The following is a 24,436-nucleotide window of genomic DNA, read 5'->3' on the forward strand; positions in this document are numbered from 1 at the left end:
CAACATCGGAAACATTTTTCCTGCATCGAGCCTTTAAGAATTGTATATGATTCTATAAGATGTCCTCTCATCCTTCTAAATGCCACTTAACACAGGCGCATTCGCCCCATTCTTTCATCATATGTCAGTCTCCCTCCCCCCCCAATCCCGGGAATTAATTTGGTGAACCTACGCTGCATTCCCTCAATTGCAATAATTTCCTCAAATTAGAAGATAAATTGCACACAACACTCCAGGTGCGGTACCAGGGTATTGCAACAGCACAAGTTTTCCTTGCTTTTCTGCTTTGTGCGCCCGTTTCCCTATTACTGGCATTTGACAGTGGGGGGTTTTCTTCGCCTTTCCTCAAAAGGGGTATCTCTAAACTTCACCTTTCCCGTGACTTTATGTTGCGTGCTATTTAGTTTTGATGCTAAGCTTCACCGTCTTTCTTTCCTTTGGCGAACAAACGACTTGAGCATCGAGGTTTTTCATTCCTCCAGTTTCCCCCTCCCCTGACTCTGTCTGAAGAAGTGTTTCGACCCAAAAAGTAGCCTATTGCTTCTCTCCAGAGATGCTGCCTGCTGTTGGATAACAAATTTGCAAATAATTTATACTCGAGTTTGATTTCTGGTATACATGTGATATGTATCCTTGACTATGACTACTCGATATGGATTTTCTCCAGCGTTTTGTGTCTATTTTCTGTATCTCTGAGTTAGCCCAGGACGGCCGCTTGGCCGTAACCAGGGCGACACAGACCAAGCTCGGCCAGGGGCGGAAGCGACGAACTCTAGACGCTGACATCTCTCTTCAGACTCGCCGACAACCCGAGGGGACGATTAGATTTGAAGATTAGATACATCACGTAATTGATTACTGGCAAACGCCGTCCAGCACCGGAGGCTGAACCTGGGCTAGAGGGCGGCGACAGCACCTGAGGTAAGGATTTCCTTCCGTGGCCGGAGATAATTTCTTTAACACGCCCGCAGTTATTGTTGCATTTAAAACTGCCATTTAAAAAAAAAACATGCTGAAAGAACAAATGACAGCGTTGATGTTGAACAGTTTTCCTGACAACGGGGGGATCCTTTCGGGGTTGGCTCAGCATCGTCACCCCTGGCAACGGGTGGAACGCGGCCGGGGTTGGCTCAGCATCGTCACCCCTGGGCGACGGGCGGGATGTCGCCCCTGACAACGGGCGGAACTGTCGCCCCTGACTGGCAGGACCGTCCGTCTCCCCTGACAACGGGCGGAACGCAGCCGGGTTGGGCCAGACCGTCGCCCCTGGCAACGGATAGAGCGTGCTTGTGATTGGGCGGGGCCGTCGCCCTGACAACTGGCAGCCGGCAGCAGGCGAGGTTGCGGAAGCTGCAGTCGCAGTGAGTGAGTGAGAGCCGGACAGAGCATTGCGGACAAATAGCCCACTTGCTGTCCATTGTACATTTGGCTGTATTAAAACAACGCTGTAGGCTTGAAAGTTAAGTCGAGTGGTTCCGTTTAAAACCAGCAAGAAACGCGATATCAGCCTACGGTGCCAGGTTCATCCACACATTGTTTTATTCTATGTTAAAGTATTGTGCAAGTGAAAGAAAATATCACAAAAGGTGGGTGTAAGGTATTCTCGTCTGATGTAAGGCTTCGGTGTGACTAGCACAAAGGACAGGTCCACACCGGGTTTGTGTTCCAGAGCAAGAGCACGTTTATTCTGCAATCACTGCCTTTTATCTTGAAGGTCACTTGACCTCAGCCACGAGGCTCATGCACGAGTTTCTGTTACATTGATTGCAAAGACATCACAGTGGGGATAAGACATTGTAGAAATGCAGGATGCGGTTAATGACGTTCATGACATGTTCTACAAAACACCATTCAAGGAATTAGGGGATTCCAAGCCAATCAAGGCTAACCAAAGCTATCTAAAAGTGAAATAAATACTAAATGAGTACTTTGCCTCTGTTTTCACCAAGTGAAGGACATGGGGGACAGTGAGATCAGTGCGGAGAATACTAATATTAAGAAGGAAGAGGTGTTGGGGGTCTTGAAAAACATTAAGGGAGACAAATGCCCAAGATCTGATGGGATCTATCACAGGCTATTGAGAGAGGCAAGAGATGAGATTGTGGGGACCTCGATGAAGATCTTTGCATCTCTCTGGCCAGAGGTAAGGTGCCGGAGGACTGGAAAGTAGCTAATGTCGCCCTTTATTTAAGAAGTAGAGAGAAACCAAGGAATTATAGACTGGTGAGCCTCGTGTCAGTGCTAGGGAAGCTATTGGATAGAATTATTTGGGATAGGATTGTTGCAAAACTGGACCTAGGGTTGAGATTTTTGATTGGAGAAAGGCTAACTTTGAGGAGATGCGAAAGGATTTAAAAGGAGTAAATTGGGACAGTTTGTTTTATGGGAAATATGTGGAAGAGAAATGGAGTACATTTAAAGGTGAAATTTTAAGAGTACAGAATCTTTATGTCCCTGTTCGGTTGAAAGGAAATCGTAAAAATTGTAAAGAGCCATGGTTTTCAAGGGAAATTGGACACTTGGTTCGGAAAAAGAGGGAGATCTACAATAATTATAGGCAGCATGGAGTAAATGAGGTGCTTGAGGAGTATAAAAAAATAAAAAAAATGAGTATAGAAGTTGGGATGTAATGTTAAAATTGTACAAGGCATTGGTGAGGCCAATTCTGGAGTATGGTGTACAATTTTGGTTGCCTAATTATAGGAAGGATGTCAACAAAATAGAGAGAGTACAGAGGAGATTTACTAGAATGTTGCCTGGGTTTCAGCAACTAAGTTACAGAGAAAGGTTGAACAAGTTAGGGCTTTATTCTTTCGAGCGCAGAAGGTTAAGGGGGGACTTGATAGAGGTTTTTAAAATGATGAGAGGGATAGACAGAGTTGACGTGGAAAAGCTTTTCCCACTGAGAGTAGGGACGATTCAAACATCACTTACGGCGGTGGATTTGTGGCCCGCTCAGTCCCCTCTCCGCAAGGGGACATGACATGAGAATTAAGGGACTGAAGTTTAGGGGTAACATGAGGGGGAACTTCTTTACTCAGAGAGTGGTAGCTGTGTGGAATGAGCTTCCAGTGAAGGTGGTGGAGGCAGGTTCGTTTTTATCATTTAAAAAATAAATTGGATAGTTATATGGATGGGAAAGGGAATGGAGGGTTATGGTCTGAGCGCAGGTATATGGGACTAGGGGAGATTATGTGTTCGGCACGGACTAGAAGGGTCGAGATGGCCTGTTTCCGTGCTGTAATTGTTATATGGTTATATGGATTTATTTCAATTTAGAAGGGAATGAATTCAAAGTTCAAAGTGAACTATAATGTCAATTCAATTATGCAACAGTAGTTACACAGAGGATTGAAATTATGTTTCCCCATAGTCCAAATGTGCAAGTAATATTAAAAACACAGACAGACAACATACCAATAAAAATAGACAATAGACATTACATTATTTAAAATATTAAAATATTCACAGTGTGCCAAAATGTAGCAAAAACTTTGAGGTATTTTAAAAAGGGTGCAACAATGAAAGGTGCAATATAGAAAAAGTGCAAATTTCGTACTGGAGACATTGAGCCAAAGTTATTTTCACAGTTTGTTTGTCTTTGTTTGGGTACTGTTCATGGAATTTTCTTAAGTGGGTTGAGTAGTCTGATGGCCTGAGGGAAAAAGCTGTTTTTGAATCTGGTGGTTTTGCTCTGCATGCTGCGGTAGCGCTTAACGGAAGGTAGGAGGGTGAACAGTTTGTGTGCTGGGTGGGTGGTGTCTTTGATGATATTGCTTGCTCTCTAGCGACAACGAGATGGGTATAGGTCCTGGATTGCTGGTTGGGGTGATCTGGTGATCTTCTCCGCTGTCCTCAGCACTCAACTGCCATACCAGACTGAGAGACTGCTGGTAAGAATGCTCTCAATGGCACCCCTGTAAAAAGTTGTGAGGGCAGAAGGGGGGAGGTCAGCTCTCCTCGTCCATTGCTTTGGCTTGAAGTTGAAAGGCACTACTGCAAATGCACTTACTTCTTGTTTGCACTGTATATTGAATTTAGATAAAACGCTATCACTTACGGCTGTGATTTGTGGCCATATTACTCAGTCCCCTCTCCGCTGAGCAGGTGCAGAGAATTATTCCCATCAATGAAAAATAAAAGTGTTATCAGTGTTTAAAAAAAATGTTGATAATCTCTCTCCTGTCAATCACGCCCTGAAAGCCACCCCTATTCCGGTGGGAGGGGGAGAAGTTATAAAACCCAAAAGTGTGGGTGTGGCTCAGTCTCTGCATAATGGGGGAGGGAGAGGTCATGACTCCGTTTGAGCTGTGAATCAACTGAACACACTGAATGTCTACTGAACTGAGTTTGGTGTTTTGTGCGGTTTTATGGTGGTTTCACCCTGCATGAAATGGTATGAAACTGCACTTGTATTTGGTGGCCTTGGATCCAGCTTGAAGTGGTATGAAACTGCACTTGAGTTCGGTGGCCTTGCACTGCTTGAAGTGGCTTGCACTTGAATTCGGTGGCCTTGCACCCTGCTCATAGTGGTAAGAAACTGCACTTGAATTTGGTGGCCTTGCACCTTGCTTGAAATGGTAGGAACATGGATTTCAATTTGGTGGACTTGCACCCTGCTTGAAATGAAATTTCAAGGAATAGTCATGAGTCAACTGCCAACCCACCAGTCGTGAGCGAGCTGCCAGCAGATCAGGCTTGAGGGACTGAGCTGCCACCCCAAGAACCCATACCAGCACTCCAGAAAGCCCCACCACTGGCCACTAATATTGGAATTGGTGGAGAGGTGGAATATTGCGTCGGGGGACCAGCCCTCCCATGTGAACATGGGACCCAACGGGTCCCACTTAGTCTAGTATATATATAGATTCCACTGGTCACAGACTTCAGCCAGAATAACACCCATTCACCACAACTTGTAGTAGCCATTTACCTTAACTCAGTATGTTATAACTATAACCTCTCTGTCACTACACAACTCTCTGTCTGCTATAAGTAAGCCAGTTCTGCTGGCTTACTCAATGCCAGTTCAAATGACCAAGCCACTGTGGATGCAATGCAACTTAATCTTCTGGATCAGTCATTGAGGGGATTTATCAAATGCTTTACTAAGATCTACATCGAGCACATCCATTGCCCTATGCTCATCGATCAACTTTGTCACCTCTTCAAAGAACTCAAGTTCAAGCGAATAATCTGCAGTAGACAAAGCCATGGTGACAGTCTGGGGAATGGTCTCGACCCGAAACGTTGCCTATTCCTTCACTCCATAGATGCTGCCTCACCTGCTGAGTTTCTCCAGCTTTTTTGTCTAAGTTCCTAACTAGCCTATCGTTTTCCAAATGTGTACATGAGTACAATCAAGCTACATCCAACACAACAGGTAATGCAATGCAAAAAATACTAGAGCGAAGAATAGAGTGTTGTAGTGTTACAGTTACAGGAAGTGCAGATTTTTTTTTAAAGTGCAAAGGCCATAATGAGCAGCTGGGAGACCCCTTTGCGTATGAAAGGTCCGTTCAGTGGTCTAGAGATAGAGTGCATCATCATGGTTGTTAGACATTTGTTGTGCCTTCTTAGTGTGCAAAAAAAGTAGTATTGAGTTAATTAGAAACAATTTTATTTATAGATTCTACTATCAATACGATGAGATGGCTGATGAAGATTTTCAAAGTGTACCTCAGCTTGCTATTACTGGCCACAATGCCTTATTTAAGCCCACTGATAAAGTGTGTAAAGAAATGAAGGAGCTAACAGGTACACAACAAACAAACTTGCTTTCATGTAGTCCCTCCAAAGTCTTCAGAATGTTCGTAAGTCTTAGAGTCAATAAATTACATTTTAAATGTTGGCATTGTTTTCATAGTCATATGTTGGAGTCACTTTTGTTGCATAATGAAGTTCACAATGATCTTTGCTATGAATGGTCATTTTATTTGTTTTGAGGAAAGAATTGTTGTAATTCTAAAATGATTTACAGCCTTGGTTTAAAGCAAAAATGGTCAAACCTAATAGCTTGGAGAGTCATTTTCAGGTCGGATCAGAAGAGCAGGTGTTGAAAATAATACCAAAATTTCTAAGTACTTGAACTAGTAAGCACGTGGGGGCCATTGGTCTCATGCGATGATGGCAAGTGGTGTATGACAGTGTTGGATGACACAAATGTTATTCTACATGCTAAACCCACACCAGCGCTGAAACGGGGAGTTAAGGCCTTCTTTGGCATTATCTAGTTTATTATTGTCACAGGTACCAAGATACAGTGAAAAGTTTTTGTTTGCGTGCTATCCAATCAAATAAAAGACAAGACGTGATTACAATCAAGCCATCGACACAGATAAAGATAATAGGTACAACATTTAGCACAAAATAAAGTTTGATTAAAGATAATTCAAAGGTCTCCAGTGAGGTAAATGGTAGTACAGGGCCACATCCCAGCTGATGAGAGGACCATTCAGTTGCTGAATATTAGCTGGGAAGAAACTTGGTAAACATGCTCTTGCTGGAAGTTTACCTTGTGTCCTTTTTAAAATTTGAACTACAGAAAAACAAGAAACAGGATCAGAAGTGACCCACAACCTGTTCTACAATTCGGTAAATTTGCTGCTGATCTGATTTAGATTGTGGATTAATTTTATTTTCTGTTTCTCATAATTCTTAGCCCTCTTGTCCAACACATTCCAAAAACTGTCTCCCACCCGCAACCTCCTATGTCTGTTTAATGATTAGAGGCTTCAAAGTTCATAGTAGTTAAACAATTCACAAGGTTTTCAACCATTTGAGAAAAGACACTCCCACACATTAGAGGCTTCAAAGTTCATAGTAGTTAAACAATTCACAAGGTTTTCAACCATTTGAGAAAAGACACTCCCACACATCTCTATCGTAAGTGGACAGATTTTACTGTGAAACTGTTCCCTGGTTGTTGTTTCTCCCACCTGAGGGTTTACCTTGCCAGTTGGAATCTTATGTTTCAATAAGATAAACTTTCATCCTTCTGAACTTCAGTAAAAATAGACCCATCCTCCTCACAGGACAACCCCTTCAACCCATGAACCAATCCAATAAACCAAGCATATCCCTCCTTAAATAAGGAAACAAAAACTCAGTGACCTACTCCCAGTGTAGTCTAACCAACTCAGTATATAATTGTAGAATGCTTATATGTAACTCGTAAAGTCTGACATTAAAATTGCTTTATAATTATTTGTGTACTCTTACAATATTTTTTTCTGATTCATATACAACAACATACAGATTCCTCTGTTTAGCAGCATTCTGTGATCTATCTTCATTTAAACTATATTATGTATATTTCTACCAATATGGATAACTCCACAGTTCTACACAATGCACTCCTTTTACCAAATTTCTGTTTTCTCACTTGATCTACCATTACATCTTTGCAGACCCTTTGCGTCTGCCTTCCAATTTGTTTTCACACATATCAGATCAATAAATCTGGCGACAACACACTTCATCTCATCATCGATATTATAAATGGTTGAGGTTGCAACATTGATTCATGTGGCAACTCACAAGATACAGGTCTCCAACCTTAAAATTACCTATTTAGCTTGACTCACCGTTTTTGTAAGTTAAACGATTCGACATCCATGCTAATATATTGCTCCCATTGCAAAGAATCTTTACCTTGTGCACTAATTTTGATGTGACCTCCTGTCTAATGGAAATTCATATCCACTAATATTTGAGGAAGCATAAGAGACTGCAGCTGCTGGAATTTGTAGCAAAAGAAGGAGAGCAGCTGGAGGAACTCAGTGGATCAGGCAGTATCTGTGGAGCGAAATGGGCAGTCAATATTTCGGGTCGGGACTATTTATCAAGATAAAGATCCTCCAGCTGCTTTCCTTTTTTGTTTGCACTAATTTGGTAGTTCCGTTTTATTTATCCTGCTCACTACATCCTCAATTAAATGTTCCAACTACCATTTCCCTTTCATTAATCCATTTTGACTCTTTGAGATTGTATTATGATTTTCTAAATGTACTGCTTCTATTTGCTAAGTAATACTTTTTTTTTTAACATTTTCCCAATGAAATTGTTAGTGCCAAGTTTTCTGTCTGCATCCTTTCATTATATGTTGTTGCATATGTTGTTTATCAATCCAACAGGACCCTTCAGAATCCAGGGAATTTTGTAAGGGCATAACCAATGCATCCACTATCTTTGCAGCCTTCTTTTAAGACGCTTAGGGCTATTGGAATCAGGGTACTTGTTAGGATCATTAATTAACATAAAATCTCTGCAGTGATAATAATTGAAATTCACCTATTTTGTTTGCCTCACATATCTACCTAAGTAGCTACCTCTGTTCCTAAGTACAGCAAAATTCATTTTTTGCATTCAGTTCAGTGACATTCCTCCTATACATTAGACACAATCACACTAAAGGGCCTGTCCCACTTGGGCGACCTAATCCGCGAGTTCTGGCGAGTTTGCCCTCGACTCATACTTGCAGCATGGTCGACACAAGGTCGTAGGAGGTCTTTGTAACTCTCCTTCATGCTCGAGAGTAGTCCCTGTGTACTTGAGGCCTCAGCTAGGTCGCGGCGATTTTTCAAAAAAAATACCCGCGAGTAAAAAAAGATCACCATGGGAAAAAATCAATACTTTTTTTAGTCGTAGGTTTAGTTGTAGTAGATCAGCATGTTAGTTGGAGGTAATCGAGGGTAGTCGAGTCAAGTCATAGATAGTCATTATCATAGTCAAAGGGAGGTCGAAGGAGGTCGTCTTCACTCTCCACTGTCAGTTGTCCAATTTTTCCGACGTTAGTCGTAGCTAGTCTTCAACATAGTCGAAGGAGGTTGAAGGAGGTCTTCAACATGACATTTTTTTCAAACTCTCAAACTCTCCTAAACTCACCAATTAGGTCACCCGTGGGACCGCCCCTTAAGCACACAAATGTAAGACAGTAGATCGCATTGAGTCAATACGCAAGATTTTACACGTTTCAGGCAGCCACTTGTTCCCTTCAAGTTCAAAATGTTTTACAAAGTAGTCTTAACTTGGCCACAAAGACCCGTTGTCCTGGCAGTAGCATAGGATTGGAGTTGCAGGGCTGTGCTGGCCAGGTGATGTGTCGATATCCTTCACGGCTGCTCTGCTGCCCAGTGCCGCTGCAGGCTGAGTCCGTTCCACGTGCTCGGCCATTTGGAGTGGCACCCAATCTAATGTTACGGGGCCTCCAGATACCCACTCCGCTGCCTCGACCACTCTGATGCCTCAACGTTGGCCATGAGTTTGCTGCCCTCGCCACGATGACCAGACCTTTCAGCCGCCATGCCCTGGAGCACCTCCCGTAGCCGACTCAGAGTACCTCTAAGGACCTCTGTGGGGCAGGAGATGAGCCCGAAGCCCATTCACCAACATCATTCTCTTATGCCTTGAAGGGAGTGTAACAACTGTTGAGAAGGCATTGGTGTGAGAGGGACTTTAGTTTATTCTATGGTAAATTGGAGTATGGCAAAACACCCTGGGTCATTCATGATGAATTTGAGAATCCTAAAAGCATCCGAGCCAGAGAACTGTTGCCTCAACATTCAAAAATGGCTTCTTCCCATCAACCATCAGGTTCTTGAACTGCACTGAACAAAGCTAACCAGATTGTTGTCACAGACATGAAATACAATAGACTTTGTACATGATTCCACTATGTACTTTGGCTTGCACTATTATGATCAAGTTACTGAGTATAGTTGTATTTTGTTGTATTATTGTTTATTGGATATTTATTACATGCTGCGGTAATGTAAAGCTTCAGCAAGTGAGAATTTAATTGTTTTGTTCCTGGTACATATGACAATTAAACACTCTTGACTTGATTCCATCTCATTACTGTCGGTAGCATATTTCTGATGCATGGCAATTTCTTCATCTTCCTGCAAAATACAAATAATGTAATATTTGACTTTATTTGAGAAGAGGCAGATTCAGAGTATACTATATAAATGCAAGAATATTACATGAAAAATGAATCAAGAAATTAATTGATGTTTTGACCCACTATGCCATGTTATACAAACAAAGATTAAAAGCTGTTAAGTAGATTTTTCAAATGGACTTTATACTAATGTGGTTTAAGTGCCTGCTTTGAACATTGAACAAAGGGCTCAAGCAATTTGAAAGCTACTGAAAGCTACGATTATGCTTTGTTTTCTTTAGAGCCTAATCCAACCTCTCAACAAATATTGGATATCTGTGCTTGTTTTGATGAAGAACCAATGTCTGATGAAAGTAGGAAGGCCGTCTCCAACGAGTGCAAACATTTGAAGAATGAACAAGGTATGAAGTGGCAACATCGAAGCTGAGTAAGAATCAGGATCAAAGTTTAAAGAGGAATGTGACAATCATGATCTCTTTTAAAACAAAAATGCTTAAAACTCCTTTAAACTGGCGTATTGAGGATCTTAGTGATGCCGGAATGACAGGTTTCCTGATTATTGGATGTTGCATATTAATATTCCAAGACACCTACGAATAATACATTTTCCAGTAAACCAGTGAAGTTTAAAGGGAACACAGAAACATAACTCAAGGGAGTGTGGGTGTGTAAAGGGAACTGTTGGAATAGGTACCCAGTGAGCTAGATGCACAACCATCAGGATTTCTGTGGTCAGGTAGCGTATCATTGGAGTTTTTCTACCTTTCCTAATGACCTAGTTGACAAAGATATTGCCTCATGTCAAACTGCATAAACTGGTAACTGTTGAACCAGACAAGTTTGGAAAGGTATGGATCATGATAATATAACCACTCAACAAGCAGCTGAGCTGCAGTTTGGAGATGGACACACAAAATGTTGGAATAACTCAGCGGGACAGGCAGCATCTCTGGATGCCCACTGTCCCGCTGAGTTACTCCAGCATTTTGTGTCTATCTTTGGAAAATAGTGGAATTGTTTCCATGTTGGATAAACACAGCATTAGCTATGGCTTCCATGCACGATGAAATTACTTATCATCTCGTCGTATATGACAAATATTGTCATTTATTTACAGTTGGTATGATTGCTATATTTCCCAAAATGGAGAAATTATGGAGTAAGTAACAATGCATAATTTTAAACAGGGAATGTACTTGATAAGAAATGGTGACCCATTCCAATTTACAGAGCCGCATGAACAAGGAGTGTAAAAGACAGAGATTAAGCACATAATCTCTTGAGTTTGTTGTGCTATACTGACATGATGTTTTACCTTAATTCTGCCCTGCTGCCTTGTTCCTTTTTTTCCATTGAGCATCTGGGAGTGCAAAATCTGTCCCTTGGGATTAAGAAAACGAAGATTCACGGTTCTCTGAGTGAAGAGATAGGGAAGATTTAGAGGTGGGCCATATGCAAGCAAAAGGGACTAGCTGAGATGAGACCTCTTGATAGGCATGGTTGAGTTGGGTGGAAGAGGTACTTCTGTGCAGTATGACTCTATGATAGGAATTTCTTTGTAATCTCAATGCAAAGTTTTGGAAGATGCCTTTAAGTTGCACATCGTTGAACTAAAGCAAGAAATTACATCTGATTGTAAGTGTGCAGTCAGGAAGGCTTGGATATTCTACCAGATATTGATCTTCCTCCCTGACAGATAGGAAGTAATAAAGTAAAGGATTTTGAGAGAGGATTGCGGGTGGGCAGATGGTGCAGCAGATGTTCAAGGCAAGTGTTTGTCATAAGATAATAAGTCATAGGAGCAGAATTAGGCCATTCGGCCCATCAAGTGTACTCTGCCATTTAATCATGGCTGATCTATCTAGCCACTCTAACAGGAACATGCTATTCTTCTCAACCCCATTCTTGCCTTCTCCCGATAACCTCTGACACCCATGCTAATCAATTGTGAGGCATGAAAAGTAGTGTTTGGTGTGAGTAGATGTGGAATGGCAAATAGAGATGAGTGTGGGGACCAGTCAGAGAGAAGTTGTGCGAGGGATGGGGGAAATTAGAAGAGAGACCATCATTGGGGGATATTAGAGAAAGGATTGGAAGGTAATTTTTGAAAGTGTGATGACAAGAGTTCAGGGCATGCATCTTCCTGTTAGAGTGGCTAGATACGTTGGGTCTGTCTTCACTGCAGCATGAAAATCTGAGTGGTGACTTTACAAGGATTCATAAAATCATGAGGCGCAAGATGAGGTGAGTAGCCAGTCTTTTTTTTTTCTCCAGTGTAGGGGCGTCTGAAACTAGAGGTCATGGTTTTAAGGTGGGAGGGGAATGATTTAAAACTGATCACGAGCATGGTGCTCATAAGGAATGAGCTACTAGAGGAGGTGGTGGAGGCTAGTACAATTACAACATTTAAATGACCGTTGGACAGATACATGTGTAGGTAAGATTTGAGAGAAATGGGCCAGGCATTGGTAAGTGGTTGATCAACGGTCGGTGTGCACTAGTTGGGTCAAAGGGGCTGCTTTCATATTGTATAGCTCTATGACCCTATTCTCTGCCTCGGGAGGGGGTGCAGGCCGATTCACTGGATGCATTCAAAAGAGATTTAGATATAACTTTTAGGGCTGGCGGAATCAAGGGATATGGGGAGAAGGCAGGAAAGGGGTACTGAAAGTGGATAATCAGCCATGATCACATTGAAAGGCTGTGCTGGGTCGAAGGGCCAATAGGCCTACTCCTGCACCTATTATCTGTGTATCTATGGCACAGATAAGCAATATACAATACATCATTACAATTGTTGATACAATTAGGCTAGTCTATCTGGCTTGTACAGCACATTAATGGTTTTAGTTTCAATCAATGGAGATTCAATGTATTCTATAATATCAGTAAAGCTACACGAGACAGTATAATTTGACACATCCCTGCATTAATTTTCTTAATGGCTGTATCACCCAAGTGTAAACGATAGACAAAGGCTAGAAGACACTATGAATTCCTATCCTATTTTAAATGGTTATAGATCATAGAACAGTTTAGTACACTAACAGGTCCTTCACCCCCAGTATCTATGCTGAACATGGTAAGAATAAACTAATCTCATCTGCCTTCATTCTGCTCTTCATTCCCGGCATATCCATGTGCCTAGTTTTAAGTCGAGAGGGCCAAAGTTTAAAGAAGATGTGAGAGGCAATTTTTTTTTTTACACAGTGAGTAGTGGGTGTCTGGAATTTGCGGACATGGGTGGTGGTGGTGGAGTCAGATACGAGAGTAGCATTTAAGAGGATTTTAGATAGGCACGTGGATAGACCTTCCAGTCTTTGACATTTCCATCTGGGAAAAAGATTCTGATTGTCTAGACTATCTTTGCATCTTATAATTTTATATACTTCTATCAGGTCCCCCCTCAGCGGCCAATGTTCCACTGAAACAGTCCAAACCTGTTCAATCTCGCTTTGTTGGGGTCTATCAATTAGGGATAGAAAGGGTACGTTGCATTTTCTGTGCATCATCTCTGTTACATTAAAAAAAAACATTTACTAATTTGCCCATTTTAATGTTCTACAACAACAAATCTAAGTCCTTGTTTACCTTGCTGTTTTATTCTTGTTTAAAAGCCACACATAAACTTTATTTTAAATGAAAACTTAAAGCAAAGATGCTGTGGATGTGAATGTAAACATGCAGTGAACTATTAGTTTGGGATTTTAATAAAATTCCTCTGCTCAGAAATCTTAGAAGTCTGCATCAGTTTTTATTTTCTTAAAAGGTGTATGCATTCCCTATATCTAAGCTTACTTGGACCAAACAATCTGCGACAAAGTAGCACTGGATGGACCTCACACAGTTTTTTGAGAAACACCATAACACAGGGAAATTACTGCCATTGAATTGTTGTCAAAGCTAGTCTCAGAGGTAGAGCAGCGCCACCTCATGGATGTCAGATTATGCTTCAATCCTACCACTTTAGGATTGTGCCAGATAGACACAAAATGCTGGAGTAAAGGTCCTGTCCCACTTGTCCGTCATTTGCGCGCTAATTACACAACCTGGTAGTGTGTGGGTAGCGTGTGGGTCGCGTGGGACGGGCGCATGGAGTGGTGTGGAGGAGTGTGGAGTTGCGTGCGGGATCGCGCAGCGCTCCGGGATTTCTTTCTGGACGAAATCTTCGCACGCCACCGGCCTGGTGCGTAAATGATGGCCAAGTGGGACACCCTGGCGCGGCGCAACGTCTCACCTTCAACAGCAGCAGAAGCTGACATGAGACCGCCGAGCTCGGCCTGGGGCCCACGGCTGTCGAGAATCCGGATCCACCACCACTCCTGCTCCCAGAGCGGGGCCAAGACGATTGGAGATAGACACAAAATACTGGGGTAATTCAGCGGAACCAAAAGTATCTCTGGAGAGAAGCAATGGGTGACGTTTCGGGTCGAGACCCTTTTTCAGACTGAAGAAGAGTCTTGACCCGAAACATCATCCATTCCTTCTCTCCAGAGATGCTGCCGGCCCTATTGAGTTACTCCTGCATTTTGTGTCTATCTTCAAATAACGTCACGGCTCCAGACGGCTGTGCGGATGCATGATGACGCGCGCAACCGTCGCCCATCAGTCACTACCGGACAAGTGGGGCAGGCCCTTAACTCAGTGACTCAGTAAGCCAGGCAGCATCTCTGGATAGAAGGAATGGGTGACATTTCAGGTCTTGAAATATTTAAGTTTTGATTAATTTGCTAATCAACTAATGTATTAGTCATAGTATTTTTATTGACTTGTGCTTGTGCAGAGTTATCCCAACTAGAAGAAAGGCCGGACACCATTGAACAACATAAGCCACTGCCACCTCTCAAGCATGACTTCATCCCAGAAGAGATCCTGCTGTCATTGGCCACGAGGCCAAATTCATGTTGTCATGCAGAGTTATACTCGAAATCCTCAAAAGATCTTAAGGTAGGGACATAAAAGTACTTTATATATTCAAGTGCTTACTATTTTAATAAATTTAGCAATGCATTTAGTATTCTCTCTCCAGTTTAAAGAGGAAACAAATTAAATTCAGTGTCAAACTTGGATGCTTGCAAGGGAAGGTGAGAACTTACCTCCAGCATTGGGTCAGCCCCACACTTTGGCATCCAAAATCATCCTTCAATCCGCTCGTTGATAATTCTAAGAACTAGACTATGACATCCCAGCATGTTGTTTCTCCCTCTGCAATCTTTCAAACTCTGTATGAAGTGAATGTTTTTGGTGGAAACCAAATCTGACTGTTGCCATTCTGATTTTGTTTTCTATGTTCCCGCTCTCTTTATGTGAGCGTAAATATTGTGAATTTTCCATCCACTCCCAACTTCTGAATATCAATTCCGGTATTCTAATCACCTCTTCCCCCCCCCCCACCCCCCACGGGACAACCCATCTATTTTTTGGCTCTGATTCCGAACTGGGTAGTGGCTGGCAGATTTTTTAAGAGTGAAAATGTGCTCCAAGAAATCCAAGATGATAGATTTAATGTAAGATTCAAAATATAAATTTTTCCATGCAGCTATGAAGGTTCAGTTTTAGTATAAATGAATGATAGCATACACAAATAGTTATGTTTGTGCCCTTCTACAAAGTGTTTACTATGCTCTTTAAAGCTGTCACGGAGAAACCAAACATACATTTGTGGTGCCCCAGCACACAGTCCACAGGACTGACTTTTGGCTTCTGGGTGCCTGCCACTTTAATTCACTAATCCACTCCCAATCTGACCTTCCTTGCTATAACCATGTGTGCTGTTATAATGAGGCCTAATGCAATCTTCAGGAACATCTAATGCGTCGGCACATTGTAGTCTGCCGGGCTACAGGTACAGTATATGGATTGGAAAGGTTTAGAGAGATATGGGTCAAACGTGGACAGGAAGGGCTAGTACAGATGGGGCATCTTGGCCACCATGTGAAAGTTGGGCTGAAGGGCCTGTTTCAATGGCATGTGACTGACTATGGCTCTGACTCAATATTGAATTCTCTAACCAGAGATAACATGCTCTTTATTTCTCTGTATGAACATTTTTCCCTTGCATTCTTCTATCTTTCTATGTTTAATCTGAGACTAACATTTCTCCTTTTCCCATTTCTGACAAAGAAGCATTAATGGTTTATCTTTCTACAGATGTCCCCTGACTTGTTGAGTTTTCCTGCATTTTTTATTTTAATTTCATATTTGCAGTGTGTTGTGATTTACGTGCAGTGTGTTTAATATTGTTGGGAAGTATTTAACATGTATGCGTCATGATGAAATGGGGAAAAAAAAACCCTTTCATTACGCCCTTCTCTGCCTAAATAGTAACCTATGGGAATTTTGGTTGATCCATTAAGCTCCTTGCAGTTCTAAGATTTCATGTCTGTTAGGTCCTACTGCTCTAGCTTCTTAGAGCATGAAAACAAGGCCCTGACTTTTGGCTTCTGGGTGCCTGGCAATTTATCCACGTCTACCAAGATGCCTGCCTAAACTAATACAATTTGCTTCTGTTGAATCCATTTCCCACTAAATCTTTTCTATTCATATACTGTCCAAATGTCTTTCAAATGTTGTAATTTCAACTGCCTCTACACTTCCTCTGGCAGCTGATTCCTCATATCCACCACCCTCTGCATGAAAAATCTACCCCCAGATCCACTTTAAATCCTTCCCCTCTCACCTTAAACTAACGCCCTCTAGTTTTAGACTTCTCTACTCTAGGAAAATAAAGTTAGTGGGTATCTAATTTTATAAGCCTCTTTAAAGTCATCTCTCAGTATCCTTCACTCTATGGAAAATAGTCCATGCCTATCTAGTGTCTCCTTATAACTCAAGCTTTCCAGTGCAGGTGACATACACCCTCTCTAACTTTATAATATCCTTCCTACAGCATGGTGATCAGAACAGTAATGAATACTTCAGGTATTGTCTCACCAATGTTTTTGTCCCAACTCTTGTACTCACGAACATGGCCGATAAGGGCACGCACGCCATATGCAATCTTCACCATCCTTTCCCCATGGTTGCAACTTGCAAGGAAACTATGTACTTCTTCACCGAGGTCCATCTATTTAATAACACATTGAGGCCTCTGCCATTCATTGTGTGCATCCTGGACTGATTTAACTTCTAAAAATGCATCACTTTGTACTTGTCTGAGCAATTTTCTTACCACTGATATGAGCCTACTGGTAGTCCAGCTGAAATCGGCACTCATCATAGTGTATGCAGGCTTCTTAGTTTAATAACTGATATAGTATAATCTTAGACTTACTGGCTTTCAAAGTTATCTCTCATAAAGCTCATTTACAAACAATCATAGTCTTAAAGATTAACCTGTTTGTTTAAATTGAAAAACTAGGACACATCTTCCTCCTTCATAGACTTCCCTTTCCAATGAAATCAATTTAGTTGTCAGTGTGCCAACTTTCCTGCATAACTGCTGGGAAATGCAGGAGAAGCTGACATTGTATTGCTGGACTCTATCCACTTCCAATTATAATGAAAAGGAAGTTCAGAACTTTCACATTTGTGCTGGTGCCTTGAGTTTCTGAACAAGAAAATCCAGTTGTCATTTTATGTAAAAATCGCTTTTTTGTTTTCCAAGGGCAACTATTTTTTATTATATAAAGGGCTTTTCTTTGTAACTTAGTGATGCAATTCATACCAAAGCAAACGGAACTTGGCTGAAATGTTCTTAATTTAATCTTCATATCTTGGTTCCAAAACCCTTAACCCCCTTACACCAACCCACCAGAAACATCTGTGAATCTCTGATAACTGTCCAGTTATTTCCACCTTCTCCATGATTATAAGGCATATATTTGAGATACAATGGTTCCTCACAACCACAATAACCCATTTCTTTGTAGTTTATTCTGCAGATGATATACTAGGAGTTTCTCCATCATTTCTATCCAGCATCTGCAGTTCCTTCTTAAACATAAGTAGGTGTTTTATTTTGCCCTCAGTTGATAGAAACATTGTCATTGGGGAGCTTTGATTGCAGGACAATCATAGGCATTCAGAACATTTTTTGCCCATGGATAGTTTGTTTTTTGAAAAATACAACTATACATGATTTCTTTAATTTAAAGAACAGAATGAAATTAAGTACGTTATGGTTTTATTTTTGGCGCATTCTTTGATTACAGTTATAACGATGCTGTTAATAGTTACCAGCTTCGTACAAATGATCTAAATGCTTTGATTCCCCAGCAAAACAGCATCCGACCAACTGATCGTGTATGGCAACACCCAAGACGGAGAGCAAAGTTCAAGTACTTGATAGATCAGCCCATCTCACTGGTTCGAGCAGGAAGGTACATTTATAGAGCATGTTGAGGTGAAGATATTTGAATGGAATATGTTACCCTAGGTTTGAAAAACCCAGCTTACTTGCTTTCCACACAATTTTGTTATAACACAGTTTATTTTCTAATTGTGACTCACAGACAAACTCAGATTTCATGCTGCTTTATTGGGTAGAAGGTGAACCTGACATATTGTTCTTTTTAATTATTTGACTGATAGGAGTACAAGAGTGGCACATAGTGCAGGGAATGAAGAATGCAGGTTGTGGAGGGAAAAATAGGATATTGGCGTTATTCAGAATGCTTAACAGAATATCTTAGATGCAATCATTTATGAAGGCACAGGAGATGCGGCTGCTGGGATATTGAGCAATATACAAAGTGCTGGAGGAACTCAGCTGGTCAGGCAGCATCTGTGGAATGAGTGGACAGATGCCATTTTGGGTCTGGATCCTTCTTCACTGATGGGATGGCAGGAGAACGCTGAAAAAGAGAGATGTGGTGGATCAAAGCCTGGCGTGATAGGTGGATACAGGTGAAGTGGGGGAGGGGGGGAGATTGGCTGATGGATGGAGATAGTGACAGAGGTGAAAATGAGACAAAAGGGAGTCCAATAAAGAAAGGAGAGGAGGAATGAAATGCAAAGCTGGGGCGAGGGATATGGGTGGAAAGGGATGGGGATAGGGAAGGGGAAAGGGGGCATGAAAGGAAAATGGGAGACTAGGGATGGGAGAAGTGTGTAAGGACGAGGAGGAGAAAGGAACAAGGTTTTGGAGGTGGTGGGTAAATGTGTGTACACTGGGATGGAGGGGTGATGGGATTAAAGAAGTGAAGGAGCATTGGAGGGATATTACTTGAAATTACACTATTCCGCTACCCAAGTGGAATTTCTGGTGTTCTTCCTCCAGTTTGTGTGTGGCCTCACTCTGACAATGGAGGTCAAGGAGAGAAAGGTCAATGTAGGAAAGGGAATAGGAGTTAAAATGGCCAGCAACCGGAAGCCACAACATGTCTTGGCATTCAGAGAGCAAGTGTCCAGTGAAACAGTAACCTAATCTACATTTTCTCTCTGCAATGAAGAGGAGGCCACATCGGGAATACTGAATGTAATACATGAAGGTGGAAGACATGCAAGTGAACCTCTGTCTCATCCTTAAACATTGTCAGGATCCTTGGATGGAAGTGAGAGAGGAGGTGTCGGGACTGTTGATGCATCTCTACCCTATTCCCCCTTCCATCCATATCCCTCTCTCCAGCTTTATATTTCTCTCCTTCTCATCTTACCCATCTGACACCCTTCTGCATCCTTTTCACCTCTTGTCTTTGTCAGCATCTTCACCCATCTTCCAATCACCACCCCTCCCTCACCTGCATCGATCTATTACTTCCCAGGCTTTGCTTCAGTCACTATATCTTGCATGTGATCCCATTGATTTTAGTTGTAATTCAGTATTTCTACAATTTGGTTGACAATGTAAAAGACACAGATAGTAAGTTGGCAGATGGCACTAAAAATAGGTGGCATGATAGACAATGACGAAAGTTATCAAGAATTACAAGGGGTACTTGATCAGCTGGGTAAGTGGGCTGAGGAATGGCAAATGGAGTTTAATTTAGATAAGTGGAAATTTTGCATTTTGGGAGGTCAAAACAGTGTAGGCCTCAGGACAGAGGAACCAGGAGTACAATTACGTAGTTCCCTGAAAGTAGCATCACAGGTAGTCAGGGTAGCCAAGAAGGCCTTTGGAACGCTGAGAATCAGTCAGGACACTGAGAATAGAAGTTGGGGTGTTATATTGCAGTGGTATACGATATTGGTGGGCAACCCATGCGCGTGCTCATAACTACGCCTTGGATTTGGAGGAAATGGGAGGAGTCAAAGGAGAAGTTGTTCAGTGTAAGGATCAGCTCTGCTAGGTGGAGGAGAGTATTAGTGGACGGAAATGGGTTGGTTCTGCGGTCGAGAAAGAAACAAAGGGCTTTAAGACCCTCCTGGCGGGTGATGGAGGTGTAGAGTTACTGGACATCCATAGTAAAGATGAGGGAGTGGGGGCCTGGAAAATGGATGTCATGAAGGAGACGAAGAGCGTGTGAGGTTTCTTGGACGTAGGTGGGGAGGGATTGGACCGGGGGGGATAGGATGGAGTCCTATCCTATGTGGAAATTAGTTTGGTAGGACATGTACAAGCAGAAACAATGGGTCTGCCAGGACATTTCTGTATGTGGATTTTAGGGAGAAGATAAAATCGGGCCGTGCGGGGCTGGGGAACGATGAGGTTGAAGGCTTGGGAGGGCAGGGAGCTGGAAGTGATGAAGTCAGTGATGGTGCTTGAGATTAAGGCCTGGTGCTCGTCTGTGGGGTCATGGTCCAAGGATAAGTAGGAGGAAGTGTCTGAGAGTTGGTGCCTGGCCTCAGACTGGTAGAGGTCTGAGGCCAGGCGAATTATGTGTTCAGTTTTGGTCACCCTGTTGTACAATGATGCTGTTAAGCTGGAAAGAGTGCAGAAAAGATTTACAAGGATGTTGCCAGGACTTGAGGGCCTGAGCAATAGGGAGTGGTTGGTCAGGTCTGCAAATTCCTTGGAGACAAGAGATTGAGAGGTGAGCTTAAAGAGGTGCATAAAATCATGAATATCAGAGGGTGAGTGCATACAGCCTTTGCACAGCAGTTGAAAAATAGAGAACGTAGGTCCACAGAAAGGATTTAAATAGGAAACTGAGGGTCAATATTTTTTACACCGAGCATGGTATGTATATGGAATGAATTGCTGGACAATGTGGTTGATGCAGATATAATAACAACATTTAAATGACATTCGGACTGGCACAGGGATAGAAAAGGTTTAAGGGAATATTGGTCAAGTGGACTTGATTATATATCTGAGGACGTTGTGAGAAGCTGAAGAAGTAATTGTGGGAGCTCCATCTGTGATATACGAATCATTGTTAGTGTCAGGAATCAGTGATGGATCCTATACGGTGGTAAAGAAGGTATTTAGTACGTTGGCCTTCATTATGTACGGAAGTTGCAACATTAGGTTACAGTGGTAGAAGACATTGGTGAGGTCACAATATTATGTTGAGAATAGTTATTGTGTTCAGTTTTGGTCACCGTGCTATAGTAAGGATGTCATTAAGCTGGAAAGATTGCAGAAAAGATTCATGAAGATGTTGCCATTATTCGAGTACCTGAGCTTTCAGGAAAGGTTGGGCAGGCTAGGAAGGCTGAGGGATGATCTTATAAAGGTGTATAAAATCATTGAGGGGAATCATTTTTTATCTAGTCAAGCATCAGAGGACATAGGTATAAGATGAGAGGGGAAAGAGTTAATAGGAAGCTGAGGGGCAACTTTATTGCTCAGACAATTTAGTTTAGTTAGTTTAATTTGTTTAGTTCAGAATGATTAGTATATGGAATGAGCTGCGAGTGGAAGTAGTTGAGGCATTTAAAAGACACTTGGACAGGTATACGGATAGGATAGGTTTAGAAGGACATGAGCCAAATGTAGGAAAATTAGATGGGGCATCTGGCCAACATGAATGAGTTGGGCCGAAGGACCAGCTTCCGGGCTGTATAATGGGTCTGTCCCACAGGCGATTTTTCAGGCGATTGTCAAGTCGTAGCCGGTTGCTGAAAACCTGGCAACTGGTACGATGATTGTCAGAGTGGAACACACACATCACTTCCTTCACCAGCCAGTTATGCAGGCGGGGGACAGGGCAAACGGGGGGAGAGCTGTCTGAGTGAAATTTACGCGATGCAAAGCCAATGTGATACACCACGATGAACAAGAAGGTTGGCGCTGTAATTAAGACGGTGAAAGCACAGTGTACGGGAAGGGTCACAAGTCCTTTAAAAGAGGGGGGTTAGAAGGGGGAGACAGAGTGGAGACAACTTTTAAGAAGCCAGAGGTACACGGTTGTGTAGCTCGGCGGACATTAACATTACCGGTCGGTTTCCTTGGTTCTGAAAACTACTGTTTATATATTTTTTTCCCAATGAGCCAATTAAATTCACCGGTCAGCACCGGCTACAACCTACGAGAACCTACGACCTCCTGGCAAACCACTAGGACCTCCTGGCCACCCATCTATGGCACGAGAATTCTCGCTACTCTCCATGGCGGCTTCATTCTGGTCACTGCTAATTTTTCAACATGTTGAAAAATTTGCGGCGACCAGAATGAAGCCGCGACTAGATCCGAGAATGCGGGAACTCTTCACGATCATGAAGGCGACTCCCCGGCAACCACCCGCGAACATGTAGCAACCATGTGGCGACCACATAGTCTCCTGTAGTTGCCTAAAAAGTCGCCTGTGGGGCAGGCCCATAACTCTATGACTCTACTCCAGATTGTTGTATAATGCTCTGGTTTAGTAGGCCTGTCATTTTGCTGCGAGTTTGTTCGCATATAGTTTTCTATTCCACGCTGAGTTTCTTGTCCCTCTAATAATTCTTCTCTTTTCTTTAACTACTGCCAATCTCCTGCACTATTCACCTATCCAGGATTTACATTTCTCCTTGCTCTTATTTCTTCTGTGCACTTCTTATATATCTCCTTTTTTTTGCATTACATTCCTGTCTGCTGTGTTTTCTTTTGCAAACAGATTTTATTCCCTACTTTCTTATCTTATTTCTCAAAAAATAAAAATTACTTCATTGGAAAGAGAGACTTCTTCAGGTGCTAAAGTCTCTTTATTGCAAATGTCAATGTTAAAATTAGCAGAAGGCTGAGATCACTTCAGTCTTTTCATTCATTCTTTAAAATCTTGGTCCATATGCATCAATTTTTGTTTTGTGACTTTCTTTGATTTTAACCTTTCCAAACCTTCATGCAGGGATATCTCCTTTTTACGTGATGCCGTATATACCAAATGTCCCATCAATGTGGTGCCTGAGTCATTGGCAGCCATGGACAAAAGTTCAGTTCGGGCTCAGGTTGAAAAACATCCCACCAAAGTGAGTAACAATTAAGAAATCAAACAATTTTTGAGCAATATTTATTATGCTTTGCTTCCTGTTAAAATTGCTCTTATATTTAGGCATTTCATTATAAATGTTTATGACGTGAGAAAATAAAATTCTAATTCAACATGACAAGGTGGAAATGAATATATCAAATAGGAGGCATTAATTCAGCTGTCAACGGTTAAATTAATTATCAAACTAAATATGTGAATTTGGAAGGTTTCTTGACTGTGAGAAGTGCTTTCCCTGGGAAGAAGGTAACAGAGAGAGAAATAAATATTGGTTCATGAGCAAAATTGTCACTGTAAGCCTGGTTTCTTTACCCAAGTCATTAATATAGAATATAAGTAGTTGGGTTCTATCACCGATCTTTATAGCCTACTAGTAACAGATTGCCAATCTAAAAAATGATCCACATTTTTTCTTCATTGCCAAGATCTTGTGGAGTAATCTTTGATGAGATAACTTATCAAATGCCTTTTAGTAATGAGTAACTATAGCACATCGTCAAGTTTATTATCATACGCACAAGTATGGTGAGGTACAAGTACTATGAAAAGCTTACTTACAGCAGCATCTCAGACACATTGACTCAGACACTACGCAGGACATAAATTATACACAAATTATACATAAATTATGCAAGAAGGTACAAAATAAAAGAATTGTGGAAAGCAGGACCTTAGTGCAAAAACATAATGAGAAACAGGTCCATGGTAGTGCAAGAGGTGGTCCATAGGTTTCCCATGCTGATTTAGGAATAGGGTTGCACAGATCAGTTAAAGGATTGAATTGCAGGAAATTAGCTGTCAGTGTTGTGGGACATAAGGCTTCTGTACCTCTTACCTGGTGGTAGCAGCAAGAAGATGGCATGGGCGGATGGTGGCGATCCTTAATGATAGGTGCCGCCTTTGTGAAGCCTTCATAGAACATAGAACATGGAACAATACAGCACAGGAACACACAATGTCCCAGCCTCACGTGATGCTAGGTTAAACTGATCTCCTCTACCTGCACGTGATCCATATCCTTCCTTTCCCTGCATATCCATGTAGATATCCAAAAACTTAAATTACACCATCGTATCTGCCTCCACAACCTATCTGCCCTACTTGTGCCTCCCGTAATTTTACATACTTCCATCAGGTCTCCCCTCAACATCCGATGTGCCTGAGAAATTAATCCAAGTTCATCTAACCTCTCCTTGTAGCTAACACCATCTAATCCAGGAAACATTCTGGTAAATCTCTT

General features: G+C 41.9%; 1 protein-coding gene across 8 annotated transcripts in view; it reads left to right on the forward strand.

Moving 5' to 3' along the window:
• Positions 1-259: 259 nt before the first annotated feature.
• Positions 260-24,436, forward strand: part of axdnd1 (axonemal dynein light chain domain containing 1) — a 96,360-nt gene continuing 72,183 nt past the window's right edge. For 3 of the 8 annotated variants that reach the window (XR_008724161.1, XM_055642191.1, XM_055642198.1), the window contains exons 1-6: positions 1,351-1,586; positions 5,630-5,757; positions 10,186-10,305; positions 14,688-14,851; positions 18,122-18,225; positions 23,056-23,176. Coding sequence is in view for 7 of the 8 variants with exons in the window: in XM_055642191.1 (XP_055498166.1) it covers positions 1,546-1,586; positions 5,630-5,757; positions 10,186-10,305; positions 14,688-14,851; positions 18,122-18,225; positions 23,056-23,176 (678 nt within the window). In the remaining variant the exon portion in view is untranslated. Of the gene's footprint in view, positions 922-1,350; positions 1,587-5,629; positions 5,758-10,185; positions 10,306-14,687; positions 14,852-18,121; positions 18,226-23,055; positions 23,177-24,436 lie in introns of those variants that run through there. The other 5 variants (XM_055642192.1, XM_055642194.1, XM_055642193.1 and 2 more) reach the window with 4 other exon arrangements.

This window comes from Leucoraja erinacea, chromosome 10 (genome assembly GCF_028641065.1).
Source record: "Leucoraja erinacea ecotype New England chromosome 10, Leri_hhj_1, whole genome shotgun sequence".
In the NCBI taxonomy this organism is placed as follows: Eukaryota; Metazoa; Chordata; class Chondrichthyes; order Rajiformes; family Rajidae; genus Leucoraja; species Leucoraja erinaceus.